The sequence below is a fragment of the Drosophila innubila genome, assembly GCF_004354385.1.
Source record: "Drosophila innubila isolate TH190305 chromosome 2L unlocalized genomic scaffold, UK_Dinn_1.0 4_B_2L, whole genome shotgun sequence".
Classification (NCBI taxonomy): domain Eukaryota; kingdom Metazoa; phylum Arthropoda; class Insecta; order Diptera; family Drosophilidae; genus Drosophila; species Drosophila innubila.
Window position 1 is genome coordinate 28,489,941 of NW_022995372.1, and position 23,479 is coordinate 28,513,419.

General features: G+C 34.5%; 3 protein-coding genes across 3 annotated transcripts; 2 read left to right on the plus strand and 1 right to left on the minus strand.

Annotated features, from left to right (window-relative positions):
- Positions 1 to 16,961: 16,961 nt before the first annotated feature.
- LOC117781298 lies at positions 16,962 to 17,750 on the plus strand. The gene is made up of 2 exons (XM_034618048.1): positions 16,962 to 17,074; positions 17,151 to 17,750. The coding sequence occupies exons 1-2, from the start codon at positions 16,962 to 16,964 to the stop codon at positions 17,695 to 17,697; spliced, it is 660 nt and encodes a 219-aa protein (XP_034473939.1). The 3' UTR covers positions 17,698 to 17,750.
- A 1,327-nt stretch (positions 17,751 to 19,077) lies between these two features.
- Positions 19,078 to 20,001, minus strand: LOC117780015 (FAD synthase). Its single transcript, XM_034616383.1, has one exon. It carries the CDS (start codon positions 19,921 to 19,923, stop codon positions 19,135 to 19,137), a length of 789 nt encoding a protein of 262 aa, XP_034472274.1. The 5' UTR covers positions 19,924 to 20,001; the 3' UTR covers positions 19,078 to 19,134.
- Positions 20,002 to 22,039: 2,038 nt separating this feature from the next.
- On the plus strand, positions 22,040 to 22,463 carry LOC117780016 (vitelline membrane protein Vm34Ca). Its single transcript, XM_034616384.1, has one exon. It carries the CDS (start codon positions 22,069 to 22,071, stop codon positions 22,402 to 22,404), a length of 336 nt encoding a protein of 111 aa, XP_034472275.1. The 5' UTR covers positions 22,040 to 22,068; the 3' UTR covers positions 22,405 to 22,463.
- Positions 22,464 to 23,479: the final 1,016 nt, after the last annotated feature.

Consider the following 23,479-nt stretch of genomic DNA (forward strand, 5'->3'; position numbering starts at 1 on the left):
TCATACTGGATCGCATCAAGATCGGACAAGTAGAACCGCAGTTATGTCGAAATAAAGACTTTCCGACTAGTTTTTTTTTTTGCATTTGTGCTACATTATTTGTAATAAATCAGACTACCCTAAGTGACCGTTGAAAAACAAGAGTTATTAAAAAATCTTCCCCAAAAATTATGAGCTTCTTATTACTTAAAAATTTGTTATTTCGCAGTGCCGAATGTAATTTATTTTTTTAATTTATATATTTTGGATTATATTTATATATTAAGTTGAATATTGTTCGTCACAAGATTGGAAATCAGAAATTTTGGAGCATGGAAAGACTTTCGTCACTAGACTTTTACCTCGTAAAGAAGTTTTTTCGGATGATATCAGAAAATTTTTAATTTCATCTGCCTCTGAAATTGATACTTTGAAAGAAGGTTATGAATATGCTTACTCCAAATTTAAAAATCAATTCACAATTTCATCAAAGTAAGATACCCTGTGCTCAGAAAGTTAGATGCCATTCGACCACCGAAGATTTGAGGCATTATATTTCCGACTCATTGTTCAAATGACAGCTAATTTTTTACCGATCGTTCCTATGGAAGCTTTATGATATAGCTTACTAAAACGTGGCTTTCGACAGATTAAAAAATTTATATATTTAGTTAACAGCTAATATCTTCCAAGCCCCTCAGTCAAAATGTATGTATCATATATAAAAAACGCAAAGTCTTACTTATTACAACATATTCAAAATAAATAAAAATCGTTAGAGCCGTTTTGTCATAAATCGCCAAAATGTAAGCAAAAAATATTATTTTACCTGTAAAATTTTAGCTGAGTACTTTTAATCACTGCGGACGGCAGTTCGCGTTAGTGACGAAAGCAGCACGAAGGGTGCGAAAGGCGACTAACTATATATACAGCTAAGTTGGAAAATTTGCTGCGACTGTGCGATCAGATCGAGTTATATACCGATCGAAAGGTTTAGTCCTAACTTACAAAATGGCATACTAAAACTTTTTCTAACCAACCTGGGTCATGAGATACGGGGGTGTAAGTGGGAGGGGAAAAATTTAGATGATTGCAGCTAATGGGGCTGTTGGGGCCTTTTGGTACAATTTTTTATTTTTTAAAAATTCTACTTAAAAATACGCGTCGATTGATACCTCAATCACCCAAATCCTATAACTGGTTCAAAAGATAAAATTTTAGTGGACTTCTCAAAATGAAATGAAAAGTCAGTTTGCTTGTCTGTTTGTCTGTTTGCATCAAAGAAGCTTAAATGTAATGATGGGGATTTATTCCTTTTCGAAAATCTAGAAATGATTGTTCTACGACTTTTTGAAAAAACCGCTAGTTTAGCGGGAAAACGCTAAATCCCGCTAAAATTGAAACCGCAACAGTTTCCAAACCATAAAAGCTATGTTCTATATATCAATGGAAAGGTGTGATTGAGGGCTTTTATGCTTACCTTTAAACTTTTTTTCTAAAGCACTCAGGTAACATTTTACAGGTAAAATAAAGTTTTTTAGCTTACGTTTTGGCGATTTCTGACAAAATGGCTCTAACGATTTCTGTTAATATGTTGTAAAACGTACAATTTCGCGTTTTTTGGTATATGAAACATAAATTTTGGTTGAGGGGTTTGGAAGATATTATCTGTTAAGTGAATAAATACATTTTTCTATCGGTCGAAAATCACGTTTTAGTACGAAAAACTTTTTGGTTTTATGAGATATCTCAACCAAACTAATACAATATGCATTTAACTTGGTTTTATATATCCTGACAAAAGTTGGTTTAAATCAGACCACTATATCATATAGCTGACATAGAACCGATCGGGTCAAAATTAGGTTTTAGTACGAAAAAACTTTATTGTTTTATGAGAAATCTTAACCAAACTAATACAATATGCATTTAACTTGGTTTTATATATCCGGACCAAAGTTGGTTCAAATCGGACCACTATATCATATAGCTGTCATAGGACCGATCGGTCCAATATTAAGTCTTAGTATGAAAAACTTTTTTGTTTTACGAGATATCGTAACCAAACTAATAGAATAAGCATTTAAGTTAGACTTGTATATTCTGACCAAAGTTGGTTTTAATCGAACCACTATATCATATAGCTGTCATAGGAGCGATCGGGCAAAATCCGAGTATTAGTATGAAAAACTTTTTTTTTCATAGTAAGTACGGGGTCTCCGACAGTAGAGTATGCTCGGCTGTAGCAACGCGAGCAAAACGAGCAGGGGGTGGAGCCCACTAGTTTTTCTTTATAATTAAAGAACAAAAATTGTTTAAATATGAAATACGTTCAACATCTAAATTTATATATTTTACTATTTGCCTGCATTAATGATAAAGTTACAATGTCAAAAGCAAAAGCAATTGCAAAAATTTTTGATATCCCAAAAAAACATGAGGTAAAAGTGACGAAATTTCTAGCTAAAATTTCTGATATCATTTTGTGACGAACAAAATTCAGTTTAATCTAAAATAAAAATATAAATTAATAAAAAAAAGCGAAAATTGGCATTCGGCACTGCGCAAAAGTAATTTTTATGTACAAAGAAGCACCCTTTTGCTCACAGTGCACAATGCCAATTTTCGCTTTTTTTATTAATTTATATTTTATTTAAAATTTTAGATTAAACTGAATTTTGTCTGTCACAAAATTGATATCAGAAATTTCTAGAAATTGCTTTCGTCACTAGACTTTTACCTCGTGTAGAGGTTTTTTTTGTGGGATTTAAAGGTACGCCTAACAGCCCTTAAACACACCTTTCCAACGATTTATAGGACATATATGTAGCTTCTATGGTATTGGGCGGGGATTTTAATTTTAGCGGGATTTAGCGTTTTCCCGCTAAACTAGCGGGCTTTTCAAAAAGTCGTAGAGCAAACACTTCTAGATTTTCGAAAAGGAATACATTTTCATCATTACATCTAAGATTTTTTAACGCGTTGCTACAAACAAACAAACAAACTTTTCACTTCATTTTGGAAAGAGCACTACAAATATGAACCAGTTGTCGGATTTAGGTGATCGAGGTATCAATCGACGCGTATTTTTAATGACAATTAATTTTTAATTAATTTTTAAGAATTAAATAATTTTACCAAAAGGCCCCAACGGCCCTATTAGCTGCAATCATATAAATTTTGCCCCTCCCACAAACTCCCCCTTATCTCATGAATCAGGTAAGTTAGTGAGAGTTTTAGTAGCCATTTTGTTAGTTAATACTAGACCTTTCGATCGGTATATAACTCGATCTGATCGGACAGTCGTAGCAAATTATCCATATTAGCTGCTTTCGTCACTACCGCGGACTCTGGTCCACAGTGATTAAATATAGGATATCTGCTAGTCGGGTTGCTTCCTCTAAGTTTTTGGTCTGCTTTCATACGCCCAATGACCATCGACTTTTGTGTTTTGTTTTGAACATTTAATGCACGTTTTTCACGTATTTAATAAATATATGGAGAGCATATAGCGATGGATTGAAATGGATTTGCATAAATTACCCCGTCTGCACGCCATATAAGTACTATAGGTATATAAATCTTATACAAAGATTAGGCATGTGCAATGCACATTGTGCATGGCCTTTAAAAAGTCAAGATAAAACCATGACGAGACCTTTTCTCCAAATGCAAATTTCTGCAGCCATAAAATGTGATAATATAAAAATATATATTTGAGATGGCATCAATGGAGATAAGAGTTTGGCCTTTACGAGCCTCCATATATACACACATACACTCACTCAGATAGATATTTAATCTAAGAGGTATGTAGCAAATAGCGCTGAAATTGTATTTGACAACGAAATCGTATAGTAATATTTCGTTGATAAAGCTGTAAGTTCAACCGATGTAGACGAACATTACTTTAATTAAGAACTATCAATATCTGTTAAAAATAGTTGAATAAGCATTTTGGAGATTTAACATTGAAGTTCTTGGAAATGCTATTACTATTATTTCAACATTTTAAATAAAATTTTTTTTTGCAAGCTCATGCAGAAAGTCAATAGATCTTAAAATTGTTGATAAAGATTATATAAACAAATTGTTATTATTTTCTGATATAAATAGAACAAATAAGTAAACATTTATGAAAAAAGGACCAAAATGTAAGTTCTAAGCTACCTTTGGTATTAATTAAATTTCTGGCAAATAGAACGTTTATAAGCCAACATTATTTATGGCCAAGTGTCATAATTTTATCAATCCGACTGGACAAAGAAGGAAACAAAGTTCACCCTCCTTACCGACAACAACTACAACAATATGAGAACAACAATATTTGAAATGTAGGTCAGCAATATGATTTGAAAACGGCAACGACAAATATGAATTACTACACATATGTAGGTAAGCGATGTGGGTGGGTGAATGTGGTGTTCGTGTATGTCTAGTGCTTTGTGCTTTGTTTGTCGCACTGTAAAATCAATTTTCATTAAATTGTGCCACGCATTGTATGAGTAATCAGCGAGCAAATAAACAAGACACAATGAACCACTTTGCGTATGCGTAATATTTGTATTGTTGTTGTTTGTGCTTAAACATATTGTGGTATAAATCAATTTAACACAAAATATATGTAATTGCTAATAAAAGCTAGCGACTAACCATGCTCATAAAATACCCAAGTACACGCGTAATTGTAAACCCTGTTTTGAGATAAAACATGAATCGGTTGAAAAGTTCACAGTTACTTTATTGTTTTCAAATAAATAAATATCAAAATTCTAATGCCAAACTTAAAACTTCTTTCCATTTCCGATTTTCACTATCGACAAGTGAATATTGTTTACCTCATCTAATTTCATTTAGAAAAAATTTGGCGGATTGAATTTAATTTGATTTACTGGGGTGTTCTAGAAAAGTAGACCAACCAAAAACGTATAGGTATTTGGTTGGTTTTCGGTTGGTTTGTATTTCTGGAACTCTTCTTACAGCTTGTATTGTTAGCTTATAAATTGTTCTTATTCAATAGACGCCTCCAAATATAATGCAATAAGAATTTACCTGCTTAAGCGATTTGCCGTTGTATACGAGAATTGGTTGTTGTATTACTATATATTAATTAGTTAATCGATTTGATTTGTTTATACTATATTTTTTTGTTTGCTTATATCAACATGATAATGATGATAAAATAACAACAACACATAAATATTTTTAAGCTCGATAACTTGCCTCCTTTGGCTGATTTTCGAGGAAATTGCAATTGGAACTGGAACTCGCTGTGGCTCTGGTTAACGTTCTCCTCTGAATCTTTATTCCTGTTGTTATTGTTGTCGTTATTGCAGTGGTTGCCTTCGATGTTATTGCTGCCCCCGAATTGAATGTCGGCGCAATTTTTAATGCACATTTTACTCTACTGACCTTTGGCGCTACGTTTACTGTGTGTCAGCAGAAATTTATTTGATTGCACTTCCACAATTTCACGATTGCCGTTAGCAGATATTTTAGTTTGTTATCAAAGTCGTTGGCTTAATGGCTGCCAAATTTAAAGTTTTAGTTTCAGTTTTTAGTTTGGCCTTGCATTGCGCAGAATTTGCATAAAACGCACGTAAAACGACGCCCTGAAACATAAAAAGTCTTGTGAAAATTCCATTTTGTAATAACTTACTGATAATTGCCAAGTTTTCTACCAAAATAAAATAGGTCTATGTTAGAAAACTATAGGAAATTCTCGAAAAACCTTCAATGGAATTGTCCGTTTTGTTGTTTTCTTAATTTAAAAAACAAGTGGGCGGTTACAGTCTAGCACGCTCGACAGTAGGATACCCTGTCCCCAGGTACTCTGTACTGAAAGTTGATTTTCGACCAATTGTTCCTATAGCAGCTATATGATATACGGAATCGAATTAAACCAAATTTGGTTAGAATGTACAAAACCAACTTAAAGGCATATTCTAACAGTTTGGATAAGATATCTCAAATTATAATTTTTGCATACCCCAGATCTAATTCTAATTTTAATTTTTTTCTTTACAGTTCATAAGTTGTGTTTAATTTTATTTTTATTTTTAATCCTTAACTTAATTTTTATACTTGGTAATTTTTTCTTTGACGACTGCTTTTAGTCGTGCATAAAAAAATAAATAAATATAAAACAAAAAACCTTTTTATTACTAAAAGTTGATTTTTGACCGATCGGTCCTATGACAGCTATACGATATAGTCGACCGATTTGAACGAACTTCGGCCAGGATGGACAAAACCAAGTTAAATGAATATTCTATCAGTTTGATTAGGATATATCGAAAAACAAAAAACTTTTTCATACTAAGACATAACTTTCGATTGAGCGTCTCTATTGCAGCTATATGATATAGTGGACCGATTTAAACCGAATTTGGTAAGGATGTATAATACCAGCCCAGATGCATATTCTATCAGCTTGGTTCTGATATCTCACCAAATAAAAAACTTTTTTTTATCAAAACCTCATTTTCGATGTATCGTTCCTATGGCAGCTATATGATATAGCGGTCCGATTCAAAAATAAAAACAAACTTGATCTGCCTATGGTATCCAGGAACCTACATACCAAGTTTGAAGTCTCTAGCTCTTATGGTTTCTGAGATCGGATGAGATCGGACAGACGGACAGACAGACGGACATGGCTCAATCGACTCGGCTGTTGATCCTGATCAGGGTATAAATAGTCTGTTAAAAAACAATTGTGGAGAGAGGGACGCCGCCTAAATATTTGCTTCCGAAGCAAATTTTCTTCGCACGCCGTTGTTGTTTATTGAGAAGCATTAAAAGTTGTAGAAGACCAAGAAGAAAAGCACTGAATTGACTAAGGTTGAAAGCGAAATGGAAGATATTACACATACGCCTCATGGGTCGTCCACATTGGGGACAGCTTTGAAAACTTTCACTTTTCACTTCAGACGACGCATTTATATTTGACGCTTCAGCTGCCGCAGTTGCTACTGCTGTTGCTGCTGCTGTTGCCTGTGGCATGCGACGCGTTCGCTGGCGTTTTGTATACTAAGGACAGATGTGAAGCAGCTGCGTCTCAGCTCCTGTGGGAAGAGTGTGTCGTGTATCCTGTACAGTACTCTCTGTTGAAATGCGCGCGCAATGAATTCAAAGAGCACCAATGGGAGAGCTGACTTTGTTTCTGACTTGTTTATAACAACAAAACTCTCTCAGCAGCAAAGTGTATAGTCATGTCACAGTCGTTGTTGATGTTGTTGGGTTTTTGTTGTTGTTATTACTGTCGCTGTTGCTGATTCTGATGCTGCTGCTGCACTTAACTTGAACTTTTGAAAAGTTGGCAAGATGTACGCGGCTCCTTTCTTTAACTTATTTCAAGGAATTTACTTAAAATTCTTGTTTTCTGTTTCTGCTGAGACAGTCAGGCGTTGGACAGGCCACATATATGGCTATATGTAATGATTTGGCACTGGCTCATCCCCCAACCCACACACACACCCACACATCCACACTGATGCGATCACGACTTTGAAATAAATAAGCATTCATGTTGGCATTGACCAGGTCATATTAAAGCGACATGTTATGCACAATCAGGCTAATCAGAGAAGGCAAAACTCGTAGTACGCATTCAGCTTAGCGTCTATCAATCAATTCAAATGGCTAATTGACAGATAATTGGCACTATAAAAGCCAACAACTTGTCCAAATAAATACAACTAATATCAAAGTTAGTCAAACTATGATGTAAATCCGAACAGTTCTGAACAGAATATAAAAGGTAGGTACTTAGCTTTTTGTCAATAATCATAATAAGTTCGTCCTTTAGATTCAACAAGAATATCGACATTAACATTTCTCCAAATTGGAGGCAAAAAAAACAAATGAATATTTTTTAAATTAAATTATTATAATAAATTGGTTCAGACTAACACCAAACAGTAATGGCTCGGGTTTTTGAATTTTAACCGAGAAAATTATCTACCAATCGAATCCAAACTTGACCACTCTACAATTATATTACAGCTCGGATTTGAAACAAAGAAAGTCTATGGACAATTTCTAGGATTTTAAGTCCACAATGCAATACTTGGTGAGCTTAAAAAAATGTGTTGGCTTTCTTGACAAATTTGCAGTCGTCTTGATTCCATCTGCTTATAGGAAATGCAATCCAGTTTGGCTTGCAAATGTCGAAGCAATAATCTATTTTGCATAGCAGCTCAACACTTAACACTAGCGAGGCCAGCACACAGACCCTCCCAATGGCCAGGCCCACAACTGTGTTATATATTCAAGTCTGCTTTGTATATATTCAACGAAATTATTATCTAGCTTCATACGTGCTGCCAGGACAAGCTACAAGCCAGGCTGCCTCACTGCCTCAATGCCTGACTGCCTGACTGCTTGGCCTTGGTAGCACCAAGCTTGGTAAGCTCCTGCTGCTGCGTGGCCTACCCCACCCTATTTGCCCCTGTTTCTCTTGGACTCATCAAGCTGCTTATCTCACAGGAAACACTGGTTGCTTGAGAGAGTCTATGGTAAATTTAGCAAAAAAAAGAATAAAAATGAGTGAAAGAAAGAGAAAAACGAAAAGTTGCCAAATGGAATTGGAGCAAGAAATTGTAAGTGAAATGTCGAAATGTTTTTTTGAGCATTGCAGATCTCAAAGAAAGTGCTTAAAGATTGTACACTTGTTTATGGCACGCCAATAACTTGAAAATTTCATGATTTTTTTATTTTTTTATACTTGTACTATTTGTATTTTCCTTGCCAAAAATTTTTAATTGTCAATGCCTCAACAAGTTCCTTGTTGTAATAAAAAAAAAGCTTGGCTAACATTTAAAGCTGAAGTCTAGGCCAAGTCCGAAATGAGTGAAGGAAATGCACAAAATATGTGTGTATTGTGTGTGTGTCTATTGTTTGAGTTTCTATATGTGCATAAAAAATACAGGCAGTTAAAAGCCAGTTTTATATTCATTACAACGAGTCGGACAACACCAACAACAACAAAACCCCCAACAATTTACGACTCGAAAGCAAGAAGGTCAATTTTTTTATGGCTCAGTCTGCTCACCTTATAAGAAAAACACTCTCACGCACTCCTATACAAGCACAAAAACTCACACACAAAAAATACACACACACATACACATATACACACACAGACGTGAGTGAAACAAATCGCGTTCGAAAAAGAACTAAATTTAAAACGATAAATTTAGTTAGATAATGTTAGGTAAATTTCAATAGGATATTAGAGAATCTTTGCAAGCTATGTATGGTAATATTGTGAATGCTGCTGATTTTAATTTAACTTTGGCGGCAAACCGGAGCGGAAATAATGTTTGGTTCGCGAACTTGTTTATATACCCCTGAACCACAGGTTTTGGGTCAAACCTTTGTCCAATTAAATACAAACGAAAATTTTTAATGCTTTGTTAATTCCTTGATTATATAAAAAAAACTTCAAATTTTGTAAATTTTTTTCTTTATTTTATTGTTTAAAAAAGAACTATTATTTTATGACTTTTATTCCAATTCAAAAATAGAATCTCGATAAAAAGCAGACAAAAGCATTCGCTTCTGTTCATGACCTGGATCGGGTAGTCCGCAAACAGAAAAGGTTCTGACAGCCATGAATTGAACTTATCAAAAGGAATCGAGAGATCGCAAATAACAGTAATAAAAATCTTTTAAGGTGAATAGACTGTATTAACATTATGTATTGACGATATGCGATCTCTCTTTATTATACATACCCACCTCATTTTCGTTTGATTAATATGGCTTAATCATGGCTCTCAGAACTGTCAATAAAATCACTGCGGACGGCAGTCTGCGCTGGTGACAAAAGCAGCAAGAAGGGTGCGAAAGGCGACTAACAATATTTTTTTTTAATTCTAATTAAAAATACCCGTCGATATATACAAATTTTAAATAAAAATAGAAATTAATGAATAAAAAAATATTGGCATTCTGCACTGCGCAAAAAGTAATTTTAAGGCTCACACTTTTTGCGCACAGTGCAGAATGTCAAAGTTTTTATACCCGTTACTTAAAAAATAAGTTAAAGGGCATATTGTGTTCGTTGGAATGTATATAACAGGGAAAAAGAGGCATCTCCGACCCTATAAAGTACATATTTTCTTGATCAGAATCAACAGCCGAGTCGATATTGCCATGTATGTCTGTCCGTCTGTCCGTGTGTGTAAGCGCCTAGATCTCAGGGACTATAAGAGATAGTGATACCAAACTTTCACTCACACACTTCAAAGTCGTTGGAGCAGGTCGTTTGTTTTAAATTTTTGTCACGCCCCCTTCCGCCCCCGCAAATCGCGAAAAACCGTTTGTTCGTCTGTATTAACAAAAGGATCTCAGAGACTAAAAGAGATAGAGTAACCAAATTTGGCACACACATTTCTATATACCCCACGCAGATCAAGTTTGTTTTAAATTTTAGCCACGCCCCCTCCCGCCCCCACAAACCGCGAAAAACCACCACACCCACAGTCTTTAAGATAATACACGGTAATCACTGCAGGCGGCAGTTCGCGTTAGTGACGAAAGCATCACGAAGAGTGCGAAAGGCGACTAACAATATATACAGCTAAAATGTAAAATTGGCTGCGGCTGTCCGATCAGATCGAGTTATATACCGATCGAAAGGTTTAGTCTTAACTTACAAAATGGCACACAACTTTTTCTAACTAACCTGGGTCATGAGATACGGGGATGTAAGTGGGAGGGGAAAAATTTAAATGATTGCAGCTAATGGGGCTGTTGGGCCTTTTGGTAAAATTTTTTTTTTTTTAAAATTATACTTAATAATTGACTGATACCTCAATCACCGAAATCCGATAACTGGTTCAAAAGATAAATAAATTTGAAAATTTTAGTGGACTTCTCAAAATGAAATGAAAAGTTAGTTTCTTTGTTTGTCTGTTTGTCAGTTTGTATAAAAGCGCTAAAGAAGCTTAAATGTAATGATGGGGACTTATTCCTTTTCAAAAATCTAGAAATGTTTGTTCTACGACTTTTTGAAAAAAACCGCTAGTTTAGCGGGAAAACGATTAATCCCGGTAAAATTGAAACCTCAACAAACCATAGAAGCTACAGATATGTTCTATATATCATTGGAAAGGTGTGATTGAGGGCTTTTATGCTTACCTTTAATTATTTTTTTCTAAATACTTTAATTATTTTTTTCTAAAATACTCAGGTAACATTTTACAGGTGAAATAAAATTTTGTAGCTTACACTTTGGCGATTTTTGACAAAACGGCTATAACGATTTATGTTAAATTTTAATATGTTGTAATACGTACAATTTCGCGTTTTTTGGTATATGAAATATACATTTTGGTTGAGGGGTTTGGAAGATATTATCTGTTAAGTGAATAAATACATTTTTCTATCGGTCGAAAATCACGTTTTAGTACGAAAAACTTTTTGATTTTATGAGATATCTCAACCAAACTGATGCAATATGTATTTAACTTGGTTTTATATATCCTGACCAAGGTTAAATCAAATCGGACCACTATATCATATAGCTGTCATAGAACCAATCGGGTCAAAATTAGGTTTTAGTATGAAAAACTTATTTGTTTAGTGAGATATTTTAACCAAATTGATAGCATATGCATTTAGGTTAGATTTATAAATCCTGACCGAAGTTAGTTCTTAGCTGTCATAGGACCGATCGGTCCAATATTAAGTCTTAGTATGAAAAACTTTTTAGGATTGATCGGGCGAAATCCAAGTCTTAGTATGAAAAACTTTTTTTTTTCATAGTAAGTACGGGGTCTCGGACACTAGAATATGCTCGGCTGTAGCAAACGAGAATTGGCAATCGGCACTGCGCAAAAAGTAATTTTTATGTACAAAGAAGCTCACCATTTTTGCTCACAGTGCACAATGCCAATTTTCGCTTTTTTTTATTATTTTATATTTTTATTTAAAATTTTTAGATTAAACTGAATTTTGTTCGTCACAAAATTGGATTGGATATTGTGAGACTTACGTTATCTAGTAATATTATCTATTATCTCACTAAATCGCATCAAGATCGGAGAAGTAGAACGGCAGTTATGGCAATTTAATGTTTCCAAGTAATACAAGTAATTTCTATAAAGTTCTTTTATATACAATGAATTAAGTTACTGGTATCCTATGGTCGGGAATCCTTTGGTCTCGACTGTAGCCATCCCACTTGATTAATTTATATTCTTATTTAAAATTTGTATACTAAACTTTATTTTGTTCACCACAAAATTGGATATCAGAAATTTTGGGACTTTCTTTCGTGTAGAGGATTTTTTGTTGTGAAAAATATTTGGGGAAAATCCGCTCGGTTTCTAACTCCACCGATCACTTTTAATTTTATTTATTATCTGTTGCTATTTATTATTTAACAATTTCTAATTAACATATTTTAAAGTTATATCTGCTGAATCTGCAGTATAGTTGGTAAAAAGGAACTAAAGAATTATTATTAAAAAAATTTAAGTTTAATTAAGTGTTGAGCTTAACAAATTTAATTTATATTTTATGGACTTATGAACGAAAAAAGAGGAGCCAACAAGGATTTTTCATCCGAAATGCTTAGAAATGCGAAGAAAATGGGAGAATATTTATCGAATAAATTGACTTGCTTGAGCAATGAAAGCTGAATACAAATAGAATGTGACATGTCATTGCATTTGCTTTTCGAGTCCGACAAAAACTCTTACTTGACGCACTACCTCAGTGCTAAACAATATTTGCGACCTCTGAGGGAAAATGTGTAAACTATGTTAACACTATAAATAATAAAAGTGACTACATCAATATGTTTTGCTTGAATATGGATAAAAAAAATATAACGAGGCTATAATTTAAGGGATTTTATGGAATTTAAGTTAAAATGAAAAGTATTTATACAAATATGATCAGGGCTAAGTTTTATAAATAAAAGTTTCTGCTTATTGATTGAATATACATATTTGTACTTCACATTTAAAAAAAAAAAAAAAAAAAACTCTTTTCGATAACACCCACAATTTTACAGTTTTACAATTGCAATATTGTTGAAGGACGGTCGGACAGGCCCACGTGTAATAGACACACCTGAATTTCAGACACACACGCATTCACACATATATCTACACATATACATACTATATGTATGTCAGTAGGTGTGTATACACTATGCCTCAACTTAACTTAGGCAACAACAAATGTCTGAGGCATCAAAAAGCGAAAGTAATGGTATAGTCAAAGTTTCTATTTTCTTCTCCTTTTATTTTTTGTTGGTACTTTTCTTTCTTAACAAACTCAAGTAAAAATAAAAATCAACTTGGCTCATTTTGAAGGACTCTTTGGCGTTTTGTCTTGCTTTTTGCGATTGTTTACTTATTTTTCGCTAAAAATTTAACGGCCACGAAACTTTTGTTGGACAGCTAAATTACTTTACACGCTACTTGAACACGCAGGCAACGTAAATTCGTAAATTCCAGGCCCGACACGAGCTGAACATTTAATTTAATTAAAAATAGCATGTGAATAAAACCAAAAAACTCATTAAAGAACCACAAAAAGACAAACAATTTAATCAAAAACTGTTATTTTCTTTGAACACATTTCATTTTTAAATACACTACAAAATAAATAACTTCAAAATATATAATACTGTTCCAGATACACGTATAAATCAAATTTATCTGAAGTATATTTTTGGACCAAATAAAAGAAATGTCAGAGATTTAACTTTTTCCATACATTATGGGAATCACAACAATCTGCTACCATCAAATTATTTCAGATATCAACACAATTTTAAATATCAGCTTTAACTGATTAATATGGAGGATAGGTGAGAAAGCCTACTTAAAAGAATTTTATGCTGTAAGACATACTTTTCTTTTTTCCAGAGTAGATTAATTAATGATCATTAATAGAGAATGATTTTAAAAGCCAATAAATGGCAACCAGGTTTCTCAACTCACAACACCTACAATATGATTACTACATCAGATATCAGTATATTTAGAAGAGAGGATTTAACAACTACAAATAGATAAACAAAAAGAGTACGAAGAACTCTTGGCTTATTCAAAGATGCCAAGCATAGCTGTTTAGAGTCACGAAATGGGACAACTTCAATTGTCAGTTGGCTCAAAGCATTTTATCAGCTTATTCGAGGCGCTACACATAACTTTGCTGATAAGAGATACATTTTTTTACGTACTTTCGTTTGAAGCTACAGTGAGAACAAGTAGGAGCACAATAACAATACGCACTAGACGAGCACGGCAGGAAATACTTTGCAGGGTCAACAGCTATTTGGTTAATAACTAATTGAATTAGTTTTATAATTTTTGATTATTTTAATAATTACACGACCGATAGACACATGCACATTAAGCTCATTAAACACTACAAATAAGTTAGTATCATTTATAATTATTCAATTCGTTTAATTGGTATGCATTTGATTCTATTATTTGTATGTTAATATCATTATTTATTATTTTTTGCTAGTGTTTCAATTTGTTGCTTAAAATTGAAGCCAGTTTTTGTTGTGCTGCGTGTCTGTGTGTGTTAACGAAATGAGGAAAGATTGTCTACTGAATTTGCAAAACTTGGTACGAACCAAAAGTCAACCGAACTGACTCGGACAGAGGCAGAGTCAGAGCTTTGCTGCTTCTGCTGCTGCTGCTACTACTTCACGGACAACGTTGCGTATGTGTAATGTGGGGAGTGCGTGTGTCAGTGTTGTACAGTGTTGGGCAATGCGCGCGCAAATTGCCATCGCTTGCACACAACAGGCAAATGGCAATGTCGCCTACAACAGCTGAGCGACAGCGACAGCTGCTGAGAGCCGATTGAGAGAGACACAACAATTGAGAGAAGCAGACAGAGTGAGTGAGCGAACGAGCAAGCGGGAGAGAGAGCACGCGCACAGTGGACTCCCAGTTAAAGTGAAAGTTTTCTTGTTGATTAACAGCCCATTGAGAGCCATCCCCATCCCAAAATACACAGCTCCATTCGAAAGGTCGCCAATTTCACTGATAATAATTTGTCATTGATGTTGGCAATGCTCTCAGTAGAAAGAGATGGCAAAAACCCACTTTCTGCCCACTTTTGAATTGCTGACCGGAAGTGCCTATTGGTAAGTGGCATTTCCTTAACCAAACAATTGCCAACAGCTTTTTCAAACAAACTCAATAAGTTGCAATTCAACATAATCAGAAAAGAGCAAACAGTAAGAACTCTATCGAATTTTACTGCGATAAATTATAATTTGGCTTATTTCAATGTGTTTGTTTCAAAACTTTTAAATGAAATAAAATTTTTATAAATAAACTTTTATGTAATACTTAATATTTTTAGAAGAAGAATAATGAATTTTTTTTTTTCTAGTAACTTTAAAAGAGTCTGAATTGCACTTTCACCATGATCTCCAAATTGATGATTTTTATAGTTTTACTCATAAACTAATTTTTTTTTTTTAAGCAAAAAAACAAAACTCAAGAAGTAATTGTTATTTTTCAGGAAAAAAACTAAACTCAATAATAATGATTATTTCCTTTCAGCGCCGTTGCGACGAAAAGTTGTTCCCGGGGCAAAGATTTTGTCGGCGCCCCCTCCACCCCCTAAAATTTCTTTTTAGCAACACATTTTTTAAGCAAATAAACAAAACAAAGATAATTCATTTAAAAACATATTAAATTAATAACTCCAGTGTCAAAAATGTTTACTAAAATTAATTAAATGTTACTACAATAAAAACTTATAACATGATAATTAGCTCGTTACATAAAAATGGATACTATTAGATTCGTGACAGATGATGGTGTATCAGTTTGAACACTTTTATCTCCGAGACTATTCGAGTTAGAGGAACCAAATTGGCTAACAATACTCTTAGGATGTTGACCTATCGGAAGTTAATTTTAAAATTTGGCCCATGTTTTTTTAGTTAAATCAAATATTTTAGACTTCTTTTCTAAGGCTGATGTGATCTGAAGGATGTGATGTGAATCGTTAAAAAATCGTTGTCAAATTCATTGCATGTTTTTCAAGTTCACTGTCCTATTTGAATTTAGTGTTAAGGTCCTGTTTATTAATTCAAATCATCAGAAACAATAAAAAGTGCCTCAAATCTCAATATCAGTTGCTAAATGATGGGGTCGATTGATTATAAAAATGGAATTTGAAATGTAACAGTTTCTGGTAGTGATCTGAAGGTTTTTGCTATCATCTGCAGCCACATATTAAAATGGTTTTCGCACTTTTCGTTGTCTGATTTATTTAATCTCAGGCTCAACCCCTCAAATTTTTTCTAAGTTCAAACTCTTTTTGAAATATCGGCGCCCCTAATATCTTAGCGCCCGGGGCGGTTGCACCCCTCAGTCTCATAAAACAAAAAAGTTTTTCATACAAAAACTTGATTTTCGACCGATTGTTCCTTTGGGCGCTATATGATATAGTGGTCTGATCGAAAAAAGAAACAATCTTGAATGTATATACTTTATAGGGTCTGCCACGCCTCCTTCTGTCTGTTATGCACATATTCCTTAAAAGAAACTTAATAGACCCCTGTACTTTTTTATGTACAGGGTCTAAAAACAAACTTGATCTGCCTGCAATATAGAGGAAACTGCATACCAAATTTCGTGTCTCTAGCTCTAAATAATAAGTGTAAGTCCCTAACTTTTGTAAAAATAATTCTGTATTGTTTTGGATTTAAATTAATGAATAATTATAACGTTAAAGTTTCAGACGTGACTGTCTAGTGTATGGCATGGGGAAGGGGCACCGCGTTATCTGAGAAGTTCCGCTGTAGATTCTTGATTTGGTTGTAGCTACATTTACATGTTGATTTGCATGCCAAATTCGAGGCCAGCGAATGCAATTCAATACCAATGTCAACTGCGCTTGTGGCGTCTATGGTGAAGCTATAAAACCAAAGACAAAGTCACAAATTGCCAACAGTCAGCACAGCGCAACTCTCAACTATGGGGAAGAAACGAAATATCACCATTCCCTTCGCCATCACCATTTCCATCTGCTGTCTGGTGGCCTTTGCGGATGCCTTGCCCATGGATGTGCCACGCTATAATCAACTGGGGTAAGTGTATAATAACAAGAACTTTAACAACATCAAATAGGTCATTTGACAGTATTCCTTTTTCTCTTTTTTCCAGACACAAACCGGCACAACAGACCAACTCCAGTGGCTACAACAACAGTTTGGTGCCTACAACAGATCGACTGGGAGTGACAGCAACCACGCCCACGCCGCAGTTTGAATATGCATTGCTGGGCCAAGATCCCGAGGATCAGCATTGGTATCGCGTCAGTCTAACCCCCACAAGCAACAAATCAGGATACCGAGCTCAATTTTCCACTAGGAAGTCACCGCCCTTTGATGCGCAGCTGGCCCACAAGCATGACAAGACCATTCAGGATCTGCTCAATTTCTTGGACAAATCCGAGGAGCACAATCTACTAAAGGTCTATGGACAGCTTCTGGCACGCGACGATCAGGAATCCAAGAGCAAGCGCAATGTGGACAATGAATTAGATGTTGACAACCAATTGGAGATCAATAATCTATTAAAAAGTAATGGCAATCGCCCACTGCTTTTGGTGGGAGAACTGCCAGATAGTGACGCGGCTTCTACTAGCCAAAATGGCACTGATGTCTCTATGGTCAAGGACTTAGTTTACTTCATAAAGGGCTTGAAATGAAGTGCTTAGTCAAATATGAATTATATCGAATATCATTATTGTTACTACTTTTATTATACGATGATTAAACTATTCTAATTGCAATTGATATCAAAATGCCAAGTCCTTATGTTATGCACCCTTTAAGACTATCTTCTAAAATAATGACCAGAAATTAGGTAAAATAATTTTTACTAAGATAAATTTGGGCCTCTGACTTCAATAATGAGTTCAAAAACTGTGAAGAAGATTTCGATTACCTGTAAGGTGACATTATTTAAAAAAAAAATCAAAACCGTTAAATGTTCTGAAAGATTTTAAGCAATTGCAATTGATTAGCTGTGTTTATTAGCAACAGTCTTAAAATATTTTTGTATTAAAATTAATTACTTTTTAATTATTGTAATTAAATGGATAAGTGTCTTGAGACACGCTTACGTGTTAAAAAAACCAATTTAGTTTAATAAAATTCGTGGAAATAGTATAAATTATTTATTTGGTTTTGCTCTTTGCGTAAATTAGTGCCAAATTGTATTGTTATAAAAACTGAAACTTTTGGTTATCTCTTAAACTGCAAAATGCAAAATTGTTCTGTGATTGAAAAAGTACTTAAACTCTTGGTAATCGAACCGATTTTAAAAAAACATGATCGAGCTTTGAAACTTAAATTAATAAAGCTATTCCATCGTTTTTTCCCACTGTACATTGGTGGCAAATAAATTGAGTGTGTTTTGAATAATAACATAAATTTCATACATTTTTATATTTAAATATGTTTTTAGAAATGTAATGTTAGAAAGAAATGTAAAAGAATAATAATAATAAAATGAATAAATTTTACAAGCTAAAAGAACCCTAGGTTTACATTAGAAAATAGTTTAGAAAAACCATTAAACCATTAATTTGGTTTTAAATCGAGTCGAAACCCTGTTCTGTCATCGAACATTCTTTAAAATTATATGCAAAACTCTATTGCATATAAAGTTATTTCCACATGTAAAGAAGTTTATAATGGAAAACCTTATTAAATCAATTCGCCTTTACCCTATGCCAAACTTACCACACATTGTAGCAGAGACACTTAGACATGGTGAAATTACTATAATAAATTCATTTTGCACTCAGCGACTCTTATATTCACCACGCTCTCTTCGAAATTTGTTAGCTTACTCACATACAAGTGAAGAGCAAATGTAGCTGATAAGCCGTGGTGAGTTTCTGTGTGCGAGTGTGTGTGTGTGTGTGTGTGCGTGCGTGTGTGTGTGTGAAAGAGTTTGAGTGTTTGTAAATGTGTCGTGGCACACTTCTTTGACACTTGCTGCTCCAATTGCAAGAAATTGGCAATTTTGCTGCAACCTAAAGTCAAACCCAGAAGTGAATGAAACCAAGAACAAATGTACGAAAAAAAACAAACTTGCACTTGACATGATTTGTTTTTGTATTTCTGATAGAATTTGTTTAAGGATTTTGATGGTGCTGGCGAGCGAGATGAACTAGTTGAGCATCCTCGCGATTGGCACGCTCCAGTTTATCATCTTGCAACTCGTAGGCGGGTCGATATATTAATTTTCTGAGTTGCTCATCGTAGACTAACAAGCTGGGATTAACCCGTGTGCTGCTGCGTTCACCCAAGGATGTGTAGCCCTGATCATAGAGGGAGCAATAGGGCAGCTTCTGGCTACGCAGATAGTTCCAAATGTCATGGTAGCTCCAATCCAGCAACGGAAAGATACGCATTAAAGATGGCCAGCCGTTGTCACAGGGCATCATCCGCGAGAGCTTTTCACAGCCGGGATCGCTGCGTCGGCAGCCCAGGAACATGGCCCGCACCTGAGGATGCTCTGCCAGCACTTGTTCAATGGCCATCTTGAGGGCGCCATGGTAGCGTTGCAATTCCAATGCATATCGTTCAATGCTGCTGTCGATAAACTGTTCCACCTCCTCGAACGGGTCGTGAGATTTGACACAAACAGCGCGCAACGGAGCCGAATTATTCAGCTGCCTAGAGAGCAGGTCCAGCAGAACGGTACAGTCCTTGCCTCCATTGAAGCACAGCATCAACTCATCCGGGCTATACAAGCTCCTCGCTTGTTGTATAATCGCCTCGCTCTGTTTTAACTTGTCCTTCAGTTCAGCGTCATCGTTGCTCTTTACATTTTGCGTGGACACAAAGTGACAGCTTCGATGCAATGCGATTGAATGCGGCCACATTCTGGGGCAATGTTGCAATAGGAACATCGTAGCCATGCTTGATTATAAGAATTATTCAGCTATTTCACTTCTAACTATTTTACTTTAACTTGTTACAATTTTGATTTTGATGTCATCTAAAGATTTGATTGATATTGGCATATTTCTTTTAAACTTTTAAGAAAACTTCTGGAATAAGTTATTTAAACAAATATGATCGCTCTAGCAGAGAGTGCACGACTTCGAGATACCTTGCGTTCAGGTTCTTAGATATAGAATCACATTAAAACGTTTAAATGCACCAGCGTTCTATATGTACAGCTGTTATGTGCTTTAAATAAATATGATTACATTCTCAATTATTGGTAATGACATATCATTTAGCAGTACCACTTTCAGTGCTATGAAAATTTTATTTTTATTTTAACTTATTCAATCCCAACAGTAATGAACGATATGCCGTAACGAAAATTACTTTTTTCGAAACTGCTGTATCATAAATGGATGATATGATACAAATGTAATTTTTGTTCAAAACTCAAATTGTGTTAGACCCCAAAATATAATTAACCATTTCCTTTTAAAATGGCATCGACTGCTAAGATCGGTTGAAAAACAATGGACCAAAATCGGTAATAACCCAAATAAAAATCCTGCAGGCACGTTCTTGTGAAATGCGTACCATTTCACAACCTTTTCACAAACATATTCATGGAAGTTTTCAAGAAAAACGACTATTACAAATACAAAGCGTATTAAAAAGCATAAGCATATTTGAAAAAGCGCCGTAAGCTCTGCACGTTGTATTGCCGGTTTTCTTTTCATCCATTAAACACATAACTTGTAAAATTTTGTATTTTATAACTTCCAATCTTATTATCAAATGCATTAACATTCTTGGGACGGATTTAAACTTCAAAGAAATTAAAAGTACGGTCAAAACTTTAAACACATAGCTTTAAATCGCTCTTGTAATTCGCGAGCACAATTGATTAAAAAAACTTTTTTTTATCGTTTTGATGGTATTCAGTTCTTAGAACGAACACAAAATGTGCATAGGCTTATACCATTTCGTTACGTAATTATACTGAATATGTTCCTGAGTTATTCCGATTCGTTCGTAAAAATAGACCCAAAGGTCTATAACATTTCAAGAACAAACATTTATGAACTATAAAAAACTTGGCTACGGTGTTTTAGACTATGTCTGGGAACGGTATAATAATTTTTTTCTGAGTGTATTCATATTGGTGCTTTAATTTTAAGCCAGTAGTGTATAAAGTAGGCTAAAAAATACTTTTCCCTATCACATGTGCCACGAAAATTTACTATTTAAACTACTTTAAGCTAGTTTTGGACAACACTGATCTAAACCACCTATGCAAATATGGACAGACCCACACGATCAGACAGATGACAATGCTTACGTATTGTATCTCGACTGCTGAATAGGAATATACCGCTCATTTACTTTAAGACTGCCATAATTCAAATAAACATTTTTGAATTCATGATGCAGAAATATTCTTTATACCGTTTTTTAAAAATGGGTACAAATTACAAATTCGTATCTGTAAGGTAATATGTACTGAATTGACAACTTAAGCCGTGAGTTATAACAGTATTGGAGTAATTGAGTAACTCACCCAGTGTTATACACTTGCCCTAATTTGTAATACCCATGACACATTGTTTACTAAATAAATGCTTAAATGTAAACTGTTAAACGGTTTAAAATTAACTTATATTTTATAAAAATTTTGTAAGACCGAATTAACTGCAATTTTTATTTTAAATCAATTAAGTGCAGTTGACCAAAAGTAGTTTAAATATTAAAATAAAAAATTTTTGAAGCATATTTAAACTAAAATTTATTTTAGAAATAATGTAAAATTAAAACTGAAAAGATAATAAGCAACAAGTTAAAAATTTAAAAGAATAAAAGTCTGTAGTCTAATTATAAAATGTTCAAAAGTATATAAATAATAAAAATAAGTGCAAATTGTTTTAATTTCGCAATACAAAAGACAAGGCGCTGAGTTGGTAAATAAGTTTGCATGGCTCAAAACTTGGCCAATGCTGGCGCGGCAGTTTTGTTGCCGTGCTGTTAGCTTGTGGATGGTAGCACACTATATAAAGACCACGAAACGTCGAAGTTAACATTGCAGTTTGCTTTAAGCCAAGTTCAGCTCAAGAATCAACATGAAAGTATTCGTATTCGTCGCCGTTTGCCTGTTGGCCACATCCGCTCTTGCTGCCGATAAGGATGATAAGATGTTGGGCTCAACCTATGGCGGTGGCTATGGCCAGCCCGCTGCTGCACCCGCTGCTCCGGCTTATGCTGCACCAGCTGCTCCCGCCTACGCCGCACCAGCTCCAGTTGCCATCCCCGCTCCACCATGCCCAAAGAACTACCTGTTCAGCTGCCAGCCCAACTTGACGCCAGTGCCATGCAGTGCTCCAGCTAATAGCTATGGCTCCGCCGGTGCCTACTCCCAGTACGCACCCGTCTACGCTCCACGCCCACTGCAGTGGTAAGCAGACGACCAGCCGGACAAAGAAAACATATAAATAAAAAATTGATTCGATTGCATTAAGTTTATGGTATTTTTGCATTGGGGCTCTCTGAAAGTTATTTCTGAATTTCGCTAGATTACACTAGGCCACAAATTTAAACTTATTGGTTATTACAACAACCAAACCCACTTTTTTTGATAGATATGGGGCCCAAACGAAGAAAAACATTATTTTTTTCTGTGGTCAAATTTATTTTTTAGAACTTTTCCAAATTTGGTTTTTTCCGGGGTGCTCGCCCATTACTTTTTCTAAAAGCTAATGAATGTATCTATTCATTAATTCAAAGTTTAAGATTTAAATCTGTAGTTTAAGAGACATCAATTCTTGAATTAAGAAAATTATGATTTTTTAAAGCTTTTTTAAGCTTTTTTTTACTTTAAAGTTCGAGGAAAAGTCGAAAAAATTTAATTGATTTTATATTATATTTTTTGCATAGCTGCATTAATAACACGTCGTTTAAGATATAATTTATTAAAATCTATGGAGAGACGGCGATATATTATTTTGTGTCTAGGCATGTTTTAGTCGACTTTTATGACTTCCTTGTGGAGCGGCATGACCTTTAGTATGAACATTTTTTGTGATTTTTGAGATATCTTAACCAATCTCACATAATATCAATTTGTTGTTACTTTACACATTCTGACCATATTTGGTTCAAATCGGTCTACTATATTATATAGCTGACCTAGGAGAGATCGGTTCGGAACCAGCCATAATATGAAAACTTCTGCTGTTTCTTAAGATAATCATCCAATCTAGCAGGTTGTGTATCTGGTAATGTGTTATATATCCCTACCGAAATTGGCTAAAATCGGTTGACTTTTCAATATAGCTGCCATAGGAATGATCAGTCGAAGATCCAACTTTAGTATGCAAATTTTTTTTATTTTTTAAGATTTGTTCTTTACATCTTCACCAATTTTGGTTCGAATCTGTCCACTATACCATATAGTTGCCATAGGACCGGTCGGTCTAAAATTAAGTTTTAGTATTAAAAACTTTTTTGTTTTTTAAGATATCTTAACTAAACTGA

Excerpts from the sequence above, each read along its gene's own strand:
- LOC117781298 (XM_034618048.1), top strand. The coding sequence starts at position 16,962 with ATGGGGAAGAAACGAAATATCACCATTCCCTTCGCCATCACCATTTCC. Across the intron at positions 17,075-17,150 it reads CCACGCTATAATCAACTGGG|ACACAAACCGGCACAACAGA; the intron begins GTAAGTGTATAA and ends TCTTTTTTCCAG.
- LOC117780015 (XM_034616383.1), bottom strand. The coding sequence starts at position 19,923 with ATGGCTACGATGTTCCTATTGCAACATTGCCCCAGAATGTGGCCGCAT.
- LOC117780016 (XM_034616384.1), top strand. The coding sequence starts at position 22,069 with ATGAAAGTATTCGTATTCGTCGCCGTTTGCCTGTTGGCCACATCCGCT.